General features: G+C 47.1%; 1 protein-coding gene across 1 annotated transcript in view; it reads right to left on the bottom strand.

The window, feature by feature from the left end:
- Positions 1 to 19,768, bottom strand: part of LOC135981870 (verrucotoxin subunit beta-like) — a 28,357-nt gene extending 8,589 nt beyond the window's left edge. Inside the window, exons 1-4 of the mRNA XM_065586505.1 lie at positions 19,626 to 19,768; positions 18,529 to 18,752; positions 15,865 to 15,991; positions 1,595 to 3,649 (exon numbers count right to left, since the gene is read on the bottom strand). Coding sequence (XP_065442577.1) covers positions 1,595 to 3,649; positions 15,865 to 15,964 — 2,155 coding nt within the window. The 5' untranslated portion in view covers positions 15,965 to 15,991; positions 18,529 to 18,752; positions 19,626 to 19,768. The remainder of the gene's footprint in view (positions 1 to 1,594; positions 3,650 to 15,864; positions 15,992 to 18,528; positions 18,753 to 19,625) is intronic.
- Positions 19,769 to 22,050: the final 2,282 nt, after the last annotated feature.

Genomic DNA, 22,050 nt, shown 5'->3' with positions numbered 1-22,050 from the left:
GGAGCAAGTAATTAAGGAAATCATCTGCAAACACTTGGAAGGTGGTAAGGTGATAGGGAACAGCCAGCATGGATTTGTGAAGAACAAATCATGTCAAACCAATCTGATAGCTTTCTTTGATAGGATAACGAGCCTTGTGGATAAGGGTGAAGCGGTGGATGTGGTATACCTAGACTTTAGTAAGGCATTTGATACGGTCTCGCATGATATTCTTATCGATAAACTAGGCAAATACAAATTAGATGGGGCTACTATAAGGTGGGTGCATAACTGGCTGGATAACCGTACTCAGAGAGTTGTTATTAATGGTTCCCAATCCTGCTGGAAAGGCGTAACGAGTGGGGTACCGCAGGGGTCTGTTTTGGGACCGGCTCTGTTCAATATCTTCATCAACGACTTAGATATTGGCATAGAAAGTATGCTTATTAAGTTTGCGGATGATACCAAACTGGGAGGGATTGCAACTACTTTGGAGGACAGGGTCATAATTCAAAATGATCTGGACAAATTGGAGAAATGGTCTGAGTTAAACAGGATGAAGTTTAACAAGGACAAATGCAAAGTGCTCCACTTAGGAAGGAAAAATCAATTTCACACATACAGAATGGGAAAAGACTGTCTAGGAAGGAGTACGGCAGAAAGGGATCTAGGGGTTATAGTGGACCACAAGCTAAATATGAGTCAACAGTGTGATGCTGTTGCAAAAAAAGCAAACATGATTCTGGGATGTATTAACAGGTGTGTTGGGAGCAAGACACGAGAAGTCATTCTTCCGCTCTACTCTGCTCTGGTTAGGCCTCAGCTGGAGTATTGTGTCCAGTTCTGGTCACCGCATTTTAAAAAAGATGTGGAGAAATTGGAAAGGGTCCAAAGAAGAGCAACAAGAATGATTAAAGGTCTTGAGAACATGACCTATGAAGGAAGAGCTGAAAGAACTGGGTTTGTTTAGTTTGGAAAAGAGAAGACTGAGAGGGGACATGATAGCAGTTTTCAGGTATCTAAAAGGGTGTCATAAGGAGGAGGGAGAGAACTTATTCACCTTAGCCTCTAAGGATAGAACCAGAAACAATGGGTTTAAACTGCAGCAAGGGAGGTCTAGGTTGGACATTAGGAAAAAGTTCCTAACTGTCATGGTGGTTAAACACTGGAATAAATTGTCTAGGGAGGTTGTGGAATCTCCATCTCTGGAGATATTTAAGAGTAGGTTAGATAAATGTCTATCAGGGATGGTCTAGACAGTATTTGGTCCTGCCATGCGGGCAGGGGACTGGACTCGATGACCTCTCGAGGTCCCTTCCAGTCTTATAATCTATGAATCTATGAATCTATGAATCTCTTCCGAACAGGGACTGTCTGCTCTATGTCTGTGTACTTTGCCTAGCACCATGGAGCCCCAAGACTGACTGGGTCATGAAGACACCACTGCAATGCAAATAATAAACCACCATAAAAATAGGTTGATTCTGAAGTTACTTCTACACTCCACAACTGAGCTCTCAGTCTCTCTCCAATGAGAAGTGTAGTTTTACCTGAATCAGCCGCCTCCAGGTCCTATATTTGAAGGAAGAATATGGAAACATATTTAAGTGTTTACCTTCCTTTAGTGTTGAAATCAGAGTCTCCTCACTTGGGTCACTCACAGCCCCATCCGCACACACAGCCGACACTCGGAATCTGTAGGGCGTCTCAGGCCTCAGTCCTTTAACATTAAAAGATTCAGTTCTCCTTCCTAACCTTCGTTCCAGCCATTTGTCTTTCCCCTCCTGCCTCATATTTCCTGTCTTCTCTTTATATTCCACCTTATACTCCCTTATACTGACTCCATCTGCAGTGACACTTGGACTCTCCCAGGTGAGGGTGATGGCAGATGAATCTACAGCAGTTGCTACAGGCTTCCCAGGAGGGCTGGTCGGGGGAAGAGTCTTCACAGGATCACTCACATCGCTGCTCTCGCTGAGCCCTGGTTTGCTCACTGCAGCGTATCGGAACTGGTACTCGGTGTTTGCACGTAGCCCTGTTACTGTGAATGTCACTTGTGTGTTATTTACATCCACAGCCGTCCAGTTCTCCTGCCCTGCAATTCTGTACTCTGCCCGATAGCCGGATATCGCAGCCCTGCCATAGGCTGCTGGGTTAAACGTGAGCTGCACACGGTCATGTCTGATTCCACCAATCAGGGCAGGAAGAGGCTTTGATGGAGGCTCAAAGTTGGTGCTGATCAGCTCCCCATCTCCATACAGGTAAATGGCAGTGCCGGGATTGTCCTTGTCTGGAACAGACGCCACAATGAACCGAGTCGTCCCGTTAGATTTGTTGACACAGGCAAAGCCGGAGAAGGATTTTACAGCTTGTCGTGCTTTTCTTCTTATCTCTTCATCCTCAAACCACAGTTTGGATTTTGGTGTCTCACAGGCAGAACTGGCTAATGCTGGATCATGAATGTTCTTCATAAATTGTCTCCGCAGCCAAAGGTTTAATTCCGATAAATAGGATTCCTCATTGTGCAATGAAGTGAGTGAAAGAGACACAACAAACTCATGCCTGGGGCTGAGAAATATGCGTTGTAGCTCGCTCCTGGAGGATACGACTTCCACCTTCTCTAGCTCAGCCAGGTAGGAATTGACAAAATCCATTTCCTCCTGTTTCTTCTCCAGAAATTCATTGAGTCTCTGGGTACCAAATGGCGATTGCTCCTTGTTGGTTAAAATCTCCACCAGGGCCCCTTCCTCTGCTCCACCTCCACGGATAGAGGGCAGGGTTCTAGCTAGCTCTTTTTGGAAGGCCTGTCTGTGCTGTTTACACAGATCTCTGAATTGCTGGATTTTCCTCTGGATCTCGGGGAAGGTTGTAGCCGTTCTGTCCTTCACCATGTCGTTGCACCGGACGTCGCACTCAGTCAGGTGCTCCAGGGCACTTTGAGCATCATAAACCAGCACCGCGCTGATCTCACGCACTAGCTGGGCAGCTCTGGAGTCCAGCTTGCTCAGTGGGTACAGCCAGACTCGCACCGGTACAGCGTTTTCACCAGCGACTCCAAGCCGCTTAGGGAGAGTGGAGTAAACTCCCATGGCATCTTGGTAAGTAACCGGATTGTTCTCCAGAGCAAAATCACCATAAAATGTGCAACTGAAATTTTCAATTTTTTCTTCTGCCCTGTTCCCCTTTTTCCCAGACACCTCTGCTCCTCCACAAACCTTTGGGATCTTTTCTATCATCAGTTTCATTTTCCCCTCTATCTCTCGCATACTCTCTGATGAAGAAACTTCCCGATCAAACACAAAGAAAGCCTGAGCCCCGTACAGCACAGCTGTGACCACATGGGTGGCCGTGCCTTGGTCAAACACAGCAGGATAAGAGACGTTCTCAGTCCCCAACTGGCTCATGGTCAGGTGCTCAAACCTGTTTGTCACTGAGTAGTGGAGAGCAACTCGAGCGTGATATTTTGATTTCTTTGTATCATTTAAAAATGCTGCAGATCCACCTACTTCCACCAGCCCCCCCAGGAGACTGGCCTTCAGGGATGCAGACAGACTGAGGGCTGAGGCCTTATCTTCAATGGAGTCAGACGCAATGATCTGGAATTCAGTATTGTGCTTTGGCATTGTCTCCACGTCTTTCTTAAGGGCCTCAATGCCCCATAGAGTGATACCTGGAAAATTCCACACAAGCACATAGTCAGTGATCACGGGAGAGGATAAGAAATTGTTGCAAATTCATTTAATAATGTTGCCACCTATTAAAGAGACACCATGAGCAAAAGAACACAGCACTGAGGGCTCAAATCAATGTGCCCTGTCATCTGACCCTCCACTTGAATCTCCATCTATCCATCTTGCTCTCTGTCTAGTAATGTACTAGCTTTCCTGTTACCTCATTCCCTCCTCCTCCATTTGTCTCACTTCATCACAAGCTAGATTTTAAGCTCTTTGGGACAGGAGCTACCATTTTATACTGTGTATATAGACAGTGACTAGTAATGAGGCCATGATCCTGGATTGGTGCCCATGAGGGCTACTGCCACACAAACAGTAATAACTAAAGCACTGATCACCATGGTCTCCATGTGCAAGTATAATATCATACCAGGATTAGCAAGAGTTTTGCAATGCCAGGTATGCCGGCCCACCAGTTTACAGAATAATAAGAACATAAAAATGGCCGTATTAGGTCAGACCAAAGGTCCTTCTAGCCCAGTGTCCTGTCTGCCGACAGTAGCCAGTGCCAGGTGCCCCAGAGGGAATGAACAGAACAGGGAATCATCAAGTGATCCATCCCCTGTCGCCCATTCCCAGCTTCCGGCAAACAGAGGCTAGGGACACCATCCCTGCCCAGCCTGGCTAATAGCCATTGATGGACCTATCCTCCATGAACTTATCTAGTTCTTTTTTGAACCCTGTTATAGTCTTGGCCTTCACAACATCCTCTGGCAAGGAGTTCCACAGGTTGACTGTGTGTTGTGTGGAAAAAATACTTCCTTTTGTTTGTTTTAAGCCTGCTGCCTATTAATTTCATTCGGTGACCCCTAGTTCTTGTGTTATGAGAAGGTGAAAATAATACTTCCTTATTTACTTTCTCCACACCAGTCACGATTTTATAGACCTCTATCATATCCCCCCCTTAGTCTCCTCTTTTCCAAGCTGAAAAGTCCCAGTCTTATTAATCTCTCCTCATATGAAAGCCATTTCATACCCCTAATTATTTTTGTTGCCCTTTTCTGAACCTTTTCCAATTCCAATATAGCTTTTTTGAGATGGGGCGATCACATCTTCATGCAGTATTCAAGATGTGGGTGTACCATGGATTTATATAGCGGCAATATGATATTTTCTGTCTTATTATCTATCCCTTTCCTAATGATTCCCAACATTCTGTTCACTTTTTTGACTGCCGCTGCACATTGAGTGGATGTTTTCAGAGAACTATCCACAATGATTCCAAGATCTCTTTCTTGAGTGGTAAACGCTAATTTAGACCCCATCATTTTATACATATAGTTGAAATTATGTTTTCCAGTGTGCATTACTTTACATTTATCAATATTGAATTTCATCTGCCATTTTGTTGCCCAGTCACCCAGTTTTGTGAGATCTCTTTGTAACTCTTCACAGTCTGATTTGGGCTTAACTATCTTGAGTAGTTTTGTATCATCTGCAAATTTTGCCACCTTGTCATGCCCCAATGGCCCCCTCCCGCAAGTTCCCGGGGAAGTGGGGTGGCAGATCAGCATTGTATGTTGCTAACGCTGTTGCAGGCATCACAAAGCATTTTGGGGAAAGTTAAAGGTGTGAATGGAAATGGAAGTTTCCTTTGCAGGTTATGAGAAGCCAAGAGGAGGGGAGGGAAGAAGAAAAGAGCAGAGAACGGGTTAATTCAACACTTCAGCTAGCTCAGTTCGAAGATAAGACGCTGGCCACAGCCCAGGGCCACAGCTCACAGTGGCGCCTGGCTGCCAGCCGAGAAAGACGGGGGCTTGAAATTTACCCCAAGCAGCCGTGAGAAGAGGAGCAGCGAGAACAGTGACAGCGAAGACCAACAGAAGGAAAAACAAAGTCTCCGTAGCCAGGATGTTTTGGGAAACCAGGGAGACCACAGCAAGCCTGTTTAGACTGGTACAAAGAGCACCAGGCACAGAGGGCCTTGGACGAAAACTCCCCCAAAGGAAACCAGAACTTAAAACCCCCCTGAGAGCCAGAGCAACTTGAAAATAAGCAACAGACTTGGATGGCCTGGGCCCAGGACAGCACTCCCGTCCACCTTTCCTCCCTTCCCCTCCTCTTCTTCTGACTCTACACCCAGGCTTGGCCAGCCTTGGGTAGTGCGGGTGTGAGTATGGAAGTGGGTTAGGGCTTGGAGCACTAATGCTTTCTTTTTTCCCCTGAGTGATGTGGGAGCGTTCCCAGCACTCTCTGCTGTTGTTTTATTATTTTCTTAGTAAAGCTTTAAAATTCAGTCACATAGTGTGTTCCTGTATTTCCCCCCTCTACCCCCCGAACGGACCTGCGGTCTCAGATTGATCACCTGAGATCCTAGGCAGACTGGTAACAGAAATCTGTCAGAACCTCACTGTTTACTGCTTTTTCCAGAGCATTTATGAATATGTTGAATAGGACTGGTCCCAGTACACATCCCTGGGGGACACCATTATTTACCTCTCTCCAGTCTGAAAACTGACCATTTATTCCTATCCTTTGTTTCCTATCTTTTAACCAGTTACCAGTCCATGAGAGCACCTTCCCTTTTATCCCATGACAGCTTACTTTGCTTAAGAGCCTTTGGTGAGGGACCTTATCAAAGGCTTTTTGAAAATCTAAATACAGTATCTCCACTGGATCCCCCTTGTCCACATGTTTGTTGATCTTCTCAAAGAATTCTAGTAGATTGGTGAGGCATGATTTCCCTTTACAAAAACCATGTTGACTCTTCCCTATCAAATCACATTCATATATGTGTCTGATAATTCTGTTCTTTATTATAGTTTCAACCAATTTGCCCAGTACTGAAATTAGGCTTACAGGCCTGTATTTTCTGGGGTCACCTCTGAAGCCTTTTTTAAAAATTGGCATCACATTAGCTCTCCTCCAGTCATCTGGTATAGAAGCTGATTTAAATGGTAGGTTCCATACCACCGTTAGTAGTTCTGCAATTTCATATTTGAGTTTCTTCAGAACTCTTGGGTGAATACCATCTGGTCCTGGTGACTTATTGCTGTTTAATTTATCAATTTGTTCAAAACTTCCTCTAATGACACCTCAATCTGGGACATTTCCTCAGATCTGTCACCTAAAAAGAATGGCTCAGGTTTGGGAATCTCCCTGACATCCTCAACTGTGAAGACCGAATCAAAGAATTCATTTAGTTTCTCCACAATGGCCTTATCGTCCTTGAGTGCTCCTTTAGCATCTCGATTGTCCAGTGGCCCCACTGGTTGTTTAGCAGGCTTCCTGCTTCTTGATGTACATAAAAAAAAAGTTGCTGTTACTTTCTGAGGCTTTGGCTAGCTGTTCTTCAAATTCTTTTTTGGCCCTTCTAATAATATTTTTACACTTTACTGGCCAGAGTTTCTGCTCCTTTCTATTTTCCTCACTAGGATTTAACTTCCACTTTTTTAAAGGATGCCTTTTTGCCTCTAACCATTTCTCTTCTTTGTTGTTTAGCCATGGTGGCACTTTTTTGGTTTTCTTGCTATGTTTTTTAATTTGGGGTATACATTTAAATTGAGCCTCTATTCTGGTGTTTTTAAAAGTTTCCATGCAGCTTGCAGGGATTTCAATTTTGGTGCTGTACCTTTTAATTTCTGTTTAACTAACCTCCTCATTTTTGTGTTGTTCCCCTGTGATAAATGAAAGGGGGGGAGGGTAGCTCCCTTTTATGGACCCAGCCAGCCAGTTAGCTATAAAATCCCTCTTAGTAGCTGTTCTCTACTTGCTTTACTGTAAAGGGTTAAAAGAAGTGAGTGGGCACCTGGCCAGGAGAGCCAATGGGAAGGCTAGAACTTTTAAAAATTGAAACAAGACTCCCCTTTTGTCTGTCTGCGGTTGTTCTCTGGGAGCGAGGGAACAGGGCAGAACTCTGCTGTAAGAAGCTTGGGGCCAGGTATGAAAAAATCATCAGGATCATACCTAGAATCTACTCATTTAAAACCCCAGATATGTACGTAGATCAGGAAATGTCTAGGAAGACATGATTAGGTTTATCCCTTTTATTTCTTTATGGCTTGTAGACTCCTCTGTGCTAACCCCAGGTGCTTTTGTTTTGCGTGTAACCTTTAAGTTGGACCTTAAGAAAGATATTTTTGGTCCTTAATTCTTGTATTTGCTCTTTTAAAATCTAGCAATAGCCTGAGTTCCCAGATGTATTTTCTTTCTTTTGTTTTTAGATCAGGATTGGATTTTTGGTGTCCTGAGAGGTTTGTGCACATGTTGTTTAATTAGCTGGTGGCAACAGCTGATTTCCTTTGTGTTTTTTTTCTCAGCTCTTCCCCGGAGGGGGTGTGTGTGAAAGGGCTTGAGCGTACCCCACAGGAAGGAATTCCCAAGTGCACCTTCCTGGGTTCTCAAAGGGATTTTTGCACTTGGGTGGTGGCAGCTGTAACCTTGGGAGTTTAATACAAGCCTGGAGTGGCCAGTATTAATTTTTAGAATCCTTGCAGGCCTCCACCTTCTGCACTCGAAGTGCCAGAGTGGAGAATCAGCCTTAACATCCCATTTCTGAAATTAAATGCTACAGTGTTGGGCCGCTGTGGTGTTCCCCCTCCCCCCCCCCCCCCAAAGATGTTAAATTTTATTATATTATGGTCAGTATTACCAAGCAGTTTAGCTATATTCACCTCTTGGACCTGATCCTGTGCTCCACTTAGGATTAAACCAAGAATTGCCTCTCCTCCTGTGGGTTCCAGGACTAGCTGCTCCAAGAAGCAGTCATTTAAGGTGTCAAGAAACTTTATCTCTGCATCCCGCCCTGAGGTGACATGGACCCAGTCAATATGGGGATAATTGAAATCCCCCATTATTATTGAGTTTTTTATTTTAATAGCCTCTCTAATCTTCCTGAGCATTTCAGAGTCACTTACACCATCCTGGTCAGGTGGTCAGTAATATATCCTTACCGCTGTATTCTTATTATTAAAGCATAGAATTGCTATCCATAGAGATTCTATGGTACAGTTTGGTTCGGTTTAAGATTTTTACTTCATTTGACTCAATGCTTTCTTTCAAATATAGTCAAGTATCAGGGGGTAGCCGTGTTAGTTTGTATCCACAAAAACAAGGAGTCCGGTGGCACCTTAAAGACTAACAGATTTATTTGGGCATAAGCTTTTGTGGGTAAAAAATCCACTTCTTCAGATGCATTGGAAAAAATAACCCCAATTATAAATACAATATGATGGGGGCTAATTTAGCTACAACAAATCAGGAAAGAGATCTTGGAGGCATCGTGGATAGTTCTCTGAAGATGTCCACGCAGTGTGCAGAGGCGGTCAAAAAAGGAAACAGGATGTTAGGAATCATTAAAAAGGGGCTAGAGAATAAGACTGAGAATATGTTATTGCCCTTATATAAATCCATGGTGTGCCCACATCTTGAATACTGCGTACAGATGTGGTCTCCTCATCTCAAAAAAGATATACTGGCACTAGAAAAGGTTCAGAAAAGGACAACTAAAATGATGAGGGGTTTGGAACGGGTCCCATATAAGGAGAGATTAAAGAGGCTAGGACTTTGCAGCTTGGAAAAGAGGAGACTAAGGGGGGATATGATAGAGGTCTATAAAATCATGAGTGGTGTGGAGAAAGTGAATAAGGAAAAGTTATTTACTTGTTCCCATAATATAAAAACTAGGGGCCACCAAATGAAATTAATAGGCAGCAGGTTTAAAACAAATAAATGGAAGTTCTTCTTCACACAGCGCACAGACAATCTGTGGAACTCCTTGCCTGAGGAGGTTGTGAAGGCTAGGACTATAACAGGGTTTAAAAGAGAACTAGATACATTCATGGAGGTTAAGTCCATTAATGGCTATTAGCCAGGATGGGTAAGGAATGGTGTCCGTAGCCTCTGTTTGTCAGAGGGTGGAGATGGATGGCAGGAGAGAGATCACTTGATCATTGCTTGTTAGGTTCACTCCCTTTGGGGCACCTGGCATTGGCCACTGTCGGCAGACAGGCTACTGGGCTGTATGGACCTTTGGTCTGACCCAGTATGGCCATTCTTATGTTCTTATGTTCTAAAAGAGATTGTAATCAAGCAAAGTTATTAATTCACAAAGTTATGAAAGATTTTTGTTGTGAATAGATTTGGGCTCAATCCTGCTAGCACTGATTTCAACTAGAGTGGCGGTTCTCAAATTATGGGGCGGACCTCCCAAGGGAGGTGCAGGAATGTGTCAAGGGAGGTGCGAGCTGTGTGCCTTCTTTTTTTTTTTTTTTGGAGAAGAGCTCTGGCTGTCAGCCACCGGCCGTGCACACCCAGTGAGCAGGGATAAAGAGGACAACCAGAGGCATACCACCCAGGCTCGGGCTCTTCTTCCCCTTCTCCCCTCTGCCTTCAGAGCTGGGTGCCCGGGCAGCAGCCGCTGCTCTCTGCTCTGCCTTCAGCGCTAGGTAGCGGTGTATGTACTTGTAGGTGGGGGAGGCGTAAACAACAACAGAGACAAAGAAGGGGGGGCGATTAAATAAGTTTGGAGCGGCGAACAGCAGAGGCTAAGAGCGGGAGTTTGCCTGGGAGTTCGCTTGGGGAGAGCTCACTGAGGCTTTCATCTGCAGGTTTCTCTGAGTAGTTCCTGCAACAGTTGAGGAAGCTCTTAAGAGGACGGTGATATGGAAGGTGAGCGATCAGCTGTTGTAACCTGCACAGGTTGTGCCATGTTTGTCTTTCTTCCGCAGGACAGAAGCGACTTTGTCTGTACAAAGTGCAAGCTGGTCTCCATATTGGAAGAGAAGGTACGAGGGCTGGAGAAACGAGTATTGACTCTGCGTTGCATAAGGGAAAATGAAGATTTCCTGGACAGACGTCAGGAGACGCTTCTACGGCCACAATGTTCTGAAGATTCAGAGCAGGCGCAGCAGGGACAGAAGGATTGTGAGGAGGTTTGGCAGCATGTGACCTCCAGAAGGAGAAAGAGGAGCGTCCATGCACCAGCAATGGAGATACAGGTGAGCAATCGTTTCCATGTTCTCTCTACAGGTGCTAATGCGGAGAGTGGACTAGATGGCCCATCTGAGGGAAGGGAGCAGAAGGAGACTCCACCGATTGGAAGGCAAAAGATGCACTGTCCTAGGGATGGGGGTTCCACGACCACCACTCCCAAGAGGAGGAGGAGGGTGGTGGTGGTCGGGGACTCCCTCCTCAGGGGGACTGAGTCATCTATCTGCCGCCCCGACCGGGAAAACCGAGAGGTCTGCTGCTTGCCAGGAGCCAGGATACACGATGTGACGGAGAGACTGCCGAGACTCATCAAGCCCTCGGATCGCTACCCCTTCCTGCTTCTCCACGTGGGCACCAATGATACTGCCAAGAATGACCTTGAGCGGATCACTGCAGACTATGTGGCTCTGGGAAGAAGGATAAAGGAGTTTGAGGCGCAGGTGGTGTTCTCGTCCATCCTCCCTGTGCAAGGAAAAGGCCGGGGTAGAGACCGTCGAATCGTGGAAGTCAACGAATGGCTATGCAGGTGGTGTCGGAGAGAAGGCTTTGGATTCTTCGACCATGGGATGGTGTTCCAAGAAGAAGGAGTGCTAGGTAGAGACGGGCTCCACCTAACGAAGAGAGGGAAGAGCATCTTCGCCAGCAGGCTGGCTAACCTAGTGAGGAGGGCTTTAAAGTAGGTTCACCGGGGGAAGGAGACCAAAGCCCTGAGGTAAGTGGGGAAATGGGATCCTGGGAGGAAGCACAAGCAGGAGAGCGCAAGAGGGGAGGACTCCTGTCTCATGCTGAGAAAGAGGGACGATCGATGAGTTATCTTAAGTGCCTATACACAAATGCAAGAAGCCTGGGAAACAAGCAGGGAGAACTGGAAGTCCTGGCACAGTCAGGGAACTATGATGCAATTGAAATAACAGAGACTTGATGGGATAACTCACAAGACTGGAGTACTGTCATGGATGGATATAAACTGTTCAGGAAGGACAGGCAGGGCAGAAAAGGTGGGGGAGTTGTGTTGTATGTAAGAGAGGAGTATGACTGCTCAGAGCTCCGGTATGAAACTGCAGAAAAACCTGAGAGTCTCTGGATAAAGTTGAGAAGTGTGAGCAACAAGGGTGATGTCGTGGTTGGAGTCTGCTATAGACCACCAGACCAGGGGGATGAGGTGGACGAGGCTTTCTTCTGGCAACTAGCAGAAGTTGCTAGATCGCAGGCCCTGGTTCTCATGGGTGACTTTAATCACCCTGATATCTGCTGAGAGAGCAATACAGCGGTGCACAGACAATCCAGGAAGTTTTTGGAAAGTGTAGGGGACAATTGCCTGGTGCAAGTGCTGGAGGAACCAACTAGGGGCAAAGCTTTTCTTGACCTGCTACTCACAAACAGGGAAGAACTAGTAGGGGAAGCAAAAGTGGATGGGAACCTGGGAGGCAGTGACCATGAGATGGTCGAGTTCAGGATCCTGACAAAAGAAAGAAAGGAGAGCAGCAGAATACGGACCCTGGACTTCAGAAAAGCAGACTTTGACTCCCTAAGGGAACAGATGGGCAGGATCCCCTGGGAGAATAACATGAAGGGCAAAGGGGTCCAGGAGAGCTGGCTGTATTTTAAAGAATCCTTACTGAGGTTGCAGGAACAAACCATCCCGATGTGTAGAAAGAATAGTAAATATGGCAGGCGACCAGCTTGGCTAAACAGTGAAATCCTTGCTGATCTTAAACGCAAAAAAGAAGCTTACAAGAAGTGGAAGATTGGACAAATGACCAGGGAGGAGTATAAAAATGTTGCTCAGGCATGCAGGAGTGAAATCAGGAAGGCCAAATCACACTTGGAGTTGCAGTTAGCAAGAGATGTTAAGAGTAACAAGAAGGGTTTCTTCAAGTATGTTAGCAACAAGAAGAAAATCAAGGAAAGTGTGGGCCCCTTACTGAATGAGGGAGGCAACCTAGTGACCGAGGATGTGGAAAAAGCTAATGTACTCAATGATTTTTTTGCCTCTGTCTTCACGCACAAGGTCAGCTCCCAGATTGCTGCACTGGGCAGTACAGCATGGGAGAAGGTGACCAACCCTCTGTGGAGAAAGAAGTGGTTCGGGACTATTTAGAAAAACTGGACATGCACAAGTCCATGGGGCCGGATGCGCTGCATCCGAGGGTGCTAAAGGAGTTGGCGGGTGAGATTGCAGAGCCATTAGCCATTATTTTTGAAAACTCATGGCGATCGGGGGAGGTCCCAGATGACTGGAAAAAGGCTAATGTAGTGCCCATCTTTAAAAAAGGGAAGAAGGAGGATCCGGGGAACTATAGGCCAGTCAGCCTCACCTTAGTCCCTGGAAAAATCATGGAGCAGGTCCTCAAGGAATCAATTATGAAACATTTAGAGGAGAGGAAAGTGATCAGGAACAGTCAGCATGGATTTACCAAGGGGAAGTCGTGCCTGACTAACCTAATTGCCTTCTATGATGAGATAACTGGCTCTGTGGATGAGGGGAAAGCAGTGGATGTGTTATTCCTTGACTTTAGCAAAGCTTTTGATACGGTCTCCCACAGTATTCTTGCCGCCAAGTTAAAGAAGTATGGGCTGGATGAATGGACTGTAAGGTGGATAGAAAGCTGGCTAGATCGTCGGGCTCAACGGGTAGTGATCAATGGCTTCATGTCTACTTGGCAGCCGGTTTCAAGCGGAGTGCCCCAAGGGTCGGTCCTGGGGCCGGTTTTGTTTAATATCTTTATTAATGATCTGGAGGATGTTGTGGACTGCACTCTCAGCAAGTTTGCAGATGACACTAAACTAGGAGGCGTGGTAGATACACTAGAGGGTAGGGATCGGATACAGAGGGACCTAGACAAATTAGAGGATTGGGCCGAAAAAAACCTGATGAGGTTCAACAAGGACAAGTGCAGAGTCCTGCACTTAGGACGGAAGAATCCCATGCACTGCTACAGACTAGGGACCGAATGGCTAGGTAGCAGTTCTGCAGAAAAGGACCTAGGGGTCACAGTGGACGAGAAGCTGGATATGAGTCAACAGTGTGCTCTTGTTGCCAAGAAGGCTAACGGCATTTTGGGCTGTATAAGTAGGGGCATTGCCAGCAGATCGAGGAACGTGATCGTTCCCCTTTATTCGACATTGGTGAGGCCTCATCTGGAATACTGTGTCCAGTTTTGGGCCCCACACTACAAGAAGGATGTGGAAAAATTGGAAAGAGTCCAGCGGAGGGCAACAAAAATGATTAGGGGTCTGGAGCACATGACTTATGAGGAGAGGCTGAGGGAACTGGGATTGTTTAGTCTCCAGAAGAGAAGAATGAGGGGGGATTTGATAGCAGCCTTCAACTACCTGAAGGGGGGTTCCAAAGAGGATGGAGCTCGGCTGTTCTCAGTGGTGGCAGATGACAGAACAAGGAGCAATGGTCTCTAGTTGCAGTGGGGGAGGTCCAGGTTGGATATCAGGAAAAACTATTTCACTAGGAGGGTGGTGAAACACGTTACCTAGGGAGGTGGTGGAGTCTCCTTCCTTGGAGGTTTTTAAGGCCCGGCTTGACAAAGCCCTGGCTGGGATGATTTAGCTGGGAATTGGTCCTGCTTTGAGCAGGGGGTTGGACTAGATGACCTCTTGAGGTCTCTTCCAACTCTGATATTCTATGATTCTATGATTCTATGAACCACTGATCTAGAGTAATGGGCCCAATCCTGCTCCTGTTGTGCTGTGCTTCCATTATGTCAATGAAGCAGCAGTTAAGTTGCTCCATAGTTGAGGCTCGATCTAGCGTCCCATCATAAATCTGAGTTTCAAGCCAGTTTTCCAAAAATAGCCAGGCCAATGGTGAGCCAAGCCATCTCATTGGTATCTCGTTCGCTTCATGTCCTGTATCCACCTGCTGTGTCTTGTCTTATATTTGGATTGTGAGTTCTGAGGCACAGAACATTTTGTTGTGTGTGTGCAGTGCCTAGTGCAGTGCCTAGTGCAGTGGGGCTGGGCCCTCCAGGCTCCACTACAACCAGAACAATAATAATTAATAATAAAATATTTGTTTTCAAGTTACCCAGTCCACTTTTGCCTGTTTCTTACCCATGTTGAGTTTTGTCACATTCCTAGAATGTGAGCTCTCTAGGGCAGGGAGTCTCTATTCACTGCATGCTTGTAGAGTGTCTAACACAAATAAGTTCTGGTCCTTCCCTGGAGCCTCTAAGCCTCACTGCACTACAGATATTAAATACATTTCCCATGCATCATCCCAGGGCATTTTTTTTCTGGGAAGTTTGTTACCAAACAGAAAAAAAATTTACAGTTTCTGAAAATTTTACCTGAAGTTCTTTTATAAAAAAAATTCCCAACTTCTTTAGTTCATCTTTGGCCTAAATTGGCTTGGCTAAGAAACTCCAAATTTGTTTTGTTGGTCTTGTTCAGGAGAACTGCTTATTGGTTTGGAGGGGTGGGGGAATTAGAAATAGAGAATAATAATATTATGATAATCTAAAATTAGAATAGTTTTATAATATAATAAAATCCAAACTAAACTAGGCAGGGAAGGGGTTGACTACCTAGACACTTCTATGACCTCACACTCTTTAATGTATTTATTCTCACAACACCCCTGTAAGGTGGAGAAGTATCATTATTCCATTTTTACAGATGGAGACCTGAGGCCCAGAAAGATTAAGTGACTAGCCCAAGGTCACGCATGTCTCCTGAGATCCTGAGCAGCTCCCTCCTGGACAATCTTTCCCCTCAGACTTAGTACCCATTACAGCCAGAATAGAGAGCACAGGAAGATTGGGGAAGGGGTTATGGAAATGTTCTATTTCCCCACACCAGTGAGCAAGAACTGGGACCACTGACCATCCTGCTTTGCTGCTTGAAGGCACTTTCATGTTACCTAAGACGAAATGAACGGCTTGTTTGAACATTTCTCAAGCTGCTCTTAGTGCTTCCCTCAAATGAACATGTAGGTTTTATCTAAGCAGTTGAACTTATTGCCTAGTAAGTTTCTGGGAAATGCTTTTTTCTAAGGACTCTTTAAACATTTCATTCATTTATCGCTAAATGTCTTGGTTTTAGAGCTAACCAGTCACTTCCCACTCTCACAACTGAGACATCGTAAAGAGGCAAAGAGTGAAGCAGGTGTTATGTTGAAAGGGTCCCGCAGGGTAGGTAAGTTGGCAAGAGGTCCATAAACTACAACGAACAAATACAAGTGTGTTTGGTGCAGCTCTAACCGTACCTGGTATGAGCATGTCGCTGCGGCAGTCGTACAGCATCCCCAGCCGCAGAGGGCGGCCCAGGGCCGGCATCTCAATTGTTGAAGCTCCAGAGTAAGCCATGGTGGTAGCCAAGAGGTTGATCCAGCCCTAAAAAACACCAGCAGCACAGTTACACAGACAATGTGATCTCTGATTCATGATCGCCCTATTTGGCTTTTGTCCCCTATGAGTTTCTGCTTGATACTGTTACATGTTGGGTTCTACCTTGTTGTTATGGGTCAGGTGTAACCACCACTTTGTATTCGGGGTAAATGTAAAAAAGCCACGTAATCGGTGGCTGAAACAACAGCAGTAGCACCCAAAACACAGGCACGTGGAAAAGCTTGAGCAGAAGTTGACCCTCGTGGCCCAAGCTGAAACACAGACAGACAGAAGCAGCCCAAAGCCAAGCAGCCAGGAACAGAAGTGCTGGTAATGTGGCCCTGAGAGAAAGCGAAGAGAGAGAGATTTTGGGGCACAGAGTGCTGGCTGGAAAGGGGACTGGAACAGCAAGAAACTGTCTCCTGGTGTTTGACTCCTACTGTGTTCTGGGAAACAGAACTTAAGAACATAAGATTATAAGAACGGCCATACTAGGTCAGACCAAAGGTCCATCTAGCCTAGTATCTTGTCTTCCAACACTTTGTGCTGGAACAATCCTTGCTGGGTAATGGGGTCAGGTAGTTCCATTACATACATGAGCTGCAAACTGTCCTTCAGCTGAATTGCAAATACCTTTCCCCCTGCTGGTGAATGTCTGATTCTATAGGTAATGGCTCTTTAGCACCTTGCTGGGATGCAAGTGTGCCTTTGTCTCTGAGAAACTGGCTTTTTGGCATTACCCAGAAATACAACATATTTCAGTAATAATCATACAGTAAAATCTCATAGTTTTACATGCAGTGTTGTTACACACATCGTAACAGGACAATGATGTTCAGCCGCTTATGAGTTTTCAAAAGATATCTCATAAGGCATACTTTGTACAAAATATATCAGAATCATATAAAAATGGTGAACATGGGGTACAGGGTGTCACAGTCTCTCTCCTCCTAGCTAGAACAACACACAAGAACCCAAATCTAGCTAACCACTCAGATCAAAAGTTCATCTTGGCTGGGAAACAGAAGGTTTATTCCCTATTCAGCAAATAATTGTACTTCTACTGAGGCAGCTGCACAATATCCCCCTCGTGGGAAGGTGATTTATTTATTTATTTTTGTATTTAAAAAACACCTTAGTAACATGTCACAGAACAAACGTACTGAACAAAGTCTAACAGAGCATAACTTACATGTGTTACAAGAGCAAGAGATCCTCCAGACCATGAATTCTATGTGGGAGGGTCATATGAGGGAAATTAAAATAGTATTTAGCCAATCAGAAGATGGATTTAACAGTTACAAGAGTCTAAAGGTGCCAGTGGGGCAGCGGAGTTTCCTGTTCAGCGGGGAAGAAGCTCCAGTCTGGCAGGAGAGGACTGTGGGATTCTAGCCCTGCAGGGGATCAGGAGTTTCTGGCCTGTTAGGAATGGGAGGCAAGTTCTTGCCCAGCAGGGAAGGTGTTTGGGGTTAATCCAGTGGGTGCAGGTTGTGAGGATTCTTTCCAGCAGGAGATGGGGCATTTCCAATCTAATGGAGACTGGGGCTGGGGTTCCAGCCTGGAGACAGAAGTTGATTCATAGAATCATAGAATCATAGAATATCAGAGTTGGAAGGGACCTCAAGAGGTCATCTAGTCCAACCCCTTGCTCAAAGCAGGACCAATTCCCAGCTAAATCATCCCAGCCAGGGCTTTGTCAAGCCGGGCCTTAAAAACCTCCAAGGAAGGAGATTCCACCACCTCCCTAGGTAACGCATTCCAGTGCTTCACCACCCTCCTAGTGAATTAGTTTTTCCTGATATCCAACCTGGACCTCCCCCACTGCAACTTGAGACCATTGCTCCTTGTTCTATCATCTGCCACCACTGAGAACAGCCGAGCTCCATCCTCTTTGGAACCCCCCTTCAGGTAGTTGAAGGCTGCTATCAAATCCCCCCTCATTCTTCTCTTCTGGAGACTAAACAATCCCAGTTCCCTCAGCCTCTCCTCATAAGTCATGTGCTCCAGACCCCTAATCATTTTTGTTGCCCTCCGCTGGACTCTTTCCAATTTCTCCACATCCTTCTTGTAGTGTGGGGCCCAAAACTGGACACAGTATTCCAGATGAGGCCTCACCAATGTCGAATAAAGGGGAACGATCACGTTCCTCGATCTGCTGGCTAGTAGGGCAGGAGTGAGTCCTAGTCAGGTGGAAGAGGATTCTGGCTGCAGCTAGAGGGCAGCTTATTTTAATAGCTGTGTATGATCAGTGTCGGTCGGTCCACCGACCCGCTAGGGGGCGGTGGAGAGCTACAACGTCACTGGCCGGCCTGGGTCACGCCTCTGCCACTGGGGAGTTAGCGGCGGGAAGAGCGCCAGCCAGCGTGCGGAACGTGCCCCTCAGTCAGGGGAGCACTGTCAGGGTTAGGGTCCCGGCGTGGCTCTGCCGGGTAGGGGAACGCAGGCCCACCCTACACCACTGCGTTCCAGCCCAGGGCCCTGACAGTGGCAGGACGAGGGTCCCGCCATTGGATCAGCGGGGACCTTCCGCTATATAGACTCACCACGGTGCAGCTCTGTCCCTGGGCTACTTCCTACCCAATTGCTCATCCGAATCCCTCTGGTCCCGTGAGTGCGTCGGGGTAGTCAGCGGTTGGCAGCTCCAGCTCCCCCTCGGGCTCCTCCAGTCCCTCTGGGTACTCGGCAGCGGGCAGTCCTGGCAGCCCCAGTCCTTCCTCCAGGTGAGGTTTCCACTGGTCCAGGGCCTCCCCTGGCGTGGCAGCAGGGTCTGAAGGGAAAAGCCCGCAGTCTGCGTCTGCGTCTGCCTCCCTCCCTGGTGCTGCCCTAACTGAGCTAAGGGCCCCGCCCTTTATACTTCCTGTTCCACCCCTCCCCTTCCGGGGGGTGGAGCGAGCTTGGCCTGGCCCCGCCCACTCAGGCTGAGAGAGCGTCCCTTTACCCTCAGGTTCGGAGGGCAGCCCCCCTGGCTCCCCACACTGTGGTACATAAAAGTCAGGATAAATCAGAAAACTTCGTACAAAGAAAGAATCTGAGCTAAAACTCAGCAAAAATGGAGCAATCCTCGTTCATGAAAAGAAACCAGGTAGGGGAAAAACTAAACAAACATTTAACTGAAGACACACAAAAGCCAATGGGCTGAAGTAAACAATATTCTTAGTGCAGAGGAGGAGACACAGACACACGACTCGCTTCTCTAATCAGGACACAAAGTCCTAATGAACCTGGCTCAGTCCAAACCCCCAAGGGTATCAGAATGATCAGCAGACACAGAAATAGCAGCAAATGAAAGGGATTTTTTAATCATACTGCTTGCCACAGAAATCCAGGCCCTTCCACACCCAGAAGCTTCCCGCCGTCTGACACTAAACACACACTCTCCGGCTCAGTGAAGTAATATAATTTTGACAGTGGAGAGAAAAGGCAATTTAGCAGCACCCAGCACTTATCCCACAGATTTCTGTTGATAATTCACACCCCAGCAGCTGGCTCCCACCCCTGAGGCCCTAGAAAACAGGCCAGTCCCAGGGCTGACAGGCTCAGACACATTCCTGGAGACCAGAAAAGGACGAAACAAAGAATTCTGACATTTGTACAAGCCAAGATAATTCCATTCTGACAAGATATTTGCCTCGGTCCTTACCTGGTGGACAGATTCCCTGGCTCTAATAGGCAGGAGAGTTCAGAAAACTTCACTGCTTTTTCCAATGCCTTCACACAGAATTTCCCCAGGAAAGGAAATGAGCAAACCTGAAAGTGAAACCATCATCCCCAGTTGCTGAGTTTCTCAAAATACACTCAGCCATAGACACACCCATCCCACTGAGAGCAGGGATGTAGAAGCTATTGAGATAAAAATTCTGTTTGAAGAGGCCCAAATCACAAGATCACCAATAAGCTAGAAGGGTCACACTCCCAAGCCCCTGATCAGGAAAAGGAGAGTCACTGCACAGTGTTGGGGGATATCAAGAGATTTCAAAGCCTGATCAAACGGTGATAATGGGAGACTTCAGTTGCCAGCACATTGACTGACACTAGAGTGCAGAGAGACAAGATGGGAGAGGTGATGTATTTTACTGGACCAACTTCTGTTGGTGAGAGAGAGACGAGCTTTTGAACTATAAAGAGATCTTCAGGTCTGGGTGGATATTTGAGTGTCTGTCTGCTGTGACCATTTGTTTGACCATGTGCTTGTTTGTTTGAATAGTGTGACTGTTTGACCCTGTGGGTGTTTGATTGAAAAGTGTGAATTGGGAGTGCTTTGTTCCAGGTGGGCCTTGAGTGGTTGAGTGGAGGGTAGGCTTTGAGCCGGGCCACGTGCTTCAAGCCAGCAGCCTTAGGCCTTGGTTACACTTGTGAGTTACAGCGCTGTAAAGCCGCCCCCAGCGCTGTAACTCACTCCCCGTCCACACTGGCAAGGCAATTGCAGCGCTGTATCTCCGTGGTTGCAGCGCTGCATGTACGCCACCTCTCCGAGAGGAACAGCGAGTATTGCGCTGCCGCTGCAGCGCTGCGGCGTCAGTGCGGCCGCCCAATGCGCTGTGAATGGACCCCAGAATTATTCGGCAGTATCCCACAATGCCTGTTCTAGCCACTCTGTCATCAGTTCAAACTCTACTGCCCTGGCCTCAGGTAACCAACCATGTGACTGACCCTTTACATTCCCCGGGAATTTTAAAAATCCCCTTCCTGTTTGCTCAGCCCGGCGTGGCGTGGAGTGCTATCAGCGAATCTTTCCAGGTGACCATGCCTCCACACGCCAAGCGCGCCCCAGCATGGAGCAATGGCGAGTTGCTGGACCTCATCAGTGTTTGGGGGGAGGAAGCTGTCCAGTCCCAGCTGCGCTCTAGCCATAGGAATTACGATACCTTCGGGAAGGTATCAAAGGACATGATGGAAAGGGGCCATGACCGGGACGCCCTGCAGTGCAGGATTAAAGTGAAGGAGCTGCGGAGTGCCTACCGCAAATCCTGCGATGCAAACGGCCGCTCAGGTGCTCCCCCCGCGACCTGCTGATTCTACAAAGAGCTGGATGCGATACTTGGGGTTAACCCCACCTCCACTCCGAGCACCACCATGAACACTTCAGAGCCAGTGGGGCGGGAGAGGAGAAGGAGGAGGAGGAGGAGGAAAACGGGAGTGATGGTGGTGGGCCGGATGCAGACACCCCGGAATCCCTGGAGCCATGCAGCCAGGAGCTCTTCTCAAGCCAGGAGGAAGGTAGCCAGTTGCAGTGGCCGGTACTTGGTGGAGGACAAACAGAAGAGCAGGTTCCCGGTAAGCGTTTTTTTTTTTCGGGAAGGAATTTTTTCGGTTTGGGCTCTTTGGGAGAGGAGGGTTAGGCATGCATGCCTAGATGCGGAATAGTGCATTGATGTGGTTTATCACATCGCGGTAATCAGCCTCGGTAATCTCCTCGAATGTCTCATCCAGAACATGTGCAATGCGCTTACGCAGGTTTATAGGGAGAGCCACCGTAGTCCTTGTCCCAGCCAGGCTAACGTGTCCACGCCACTGTGCCGCGAGGGGCGGGGGGACTATTGCTGCACACAGGCAAGCTGCATATGGGCCAGGGCAGAAGCCGCATTGCAGTAGAAGACCCTCCCTTGCTTCCCAGGTCACCCTCAGCAGCGAGATATCGTCCAGGACGAACTCCTGTGGAAAATGTTGGAACAGTGTTCAGTGTAGGTGCCCCCTGAAGCTGTTGGCTCTCCCCAAGGTACAGAAACCCAGAGGACAGTGCAGCCCTGAAACAATCAGTCCCCCTTACTCACTATTCTGAGGCTCCCATAGGATATGTGTGCTCTGTTTCGGATGGGAAAATTATGCTATTATGTAGACCCTTTGTGTTTTCTACTCCTTAAGTGCGGGGGGAATCATTACTCTGTCTGGTATAAACAATGCTGCCTCTGTTAAATGTTGCATTTTGCCTATACAGCTGCATCAACCTTGAGACCTCAGCCTCTCATCGCCTGCTCAGAGACTGCAAAGACTCAGGAAGAGACCGCGAAAAAGCAAAGAAGACATGCTGCACGAAATGATGCAGCAATCTATTAAAGAGAACGAGA

The sequence above is a fragment of the Chrysemys picta genome, chromosome 2 (assembly GCF_011386835.1).
Source record: "Chrysemys picta bellii isolate R12L10 chromosome 2, ASM1138683v2, whole genome shotgun sequence".
Classification (NCBI taxonomy): Eukaryota; Metazoa; Chordata; order Testudines; family Emydidae; genus Chrysemys; species Chrysemys picta.
The sequence above is the reverse complement of the archived record's forward strand: the minus strand, read 5'-3'. Positions and strand labels throughout refer to the sequence as shown.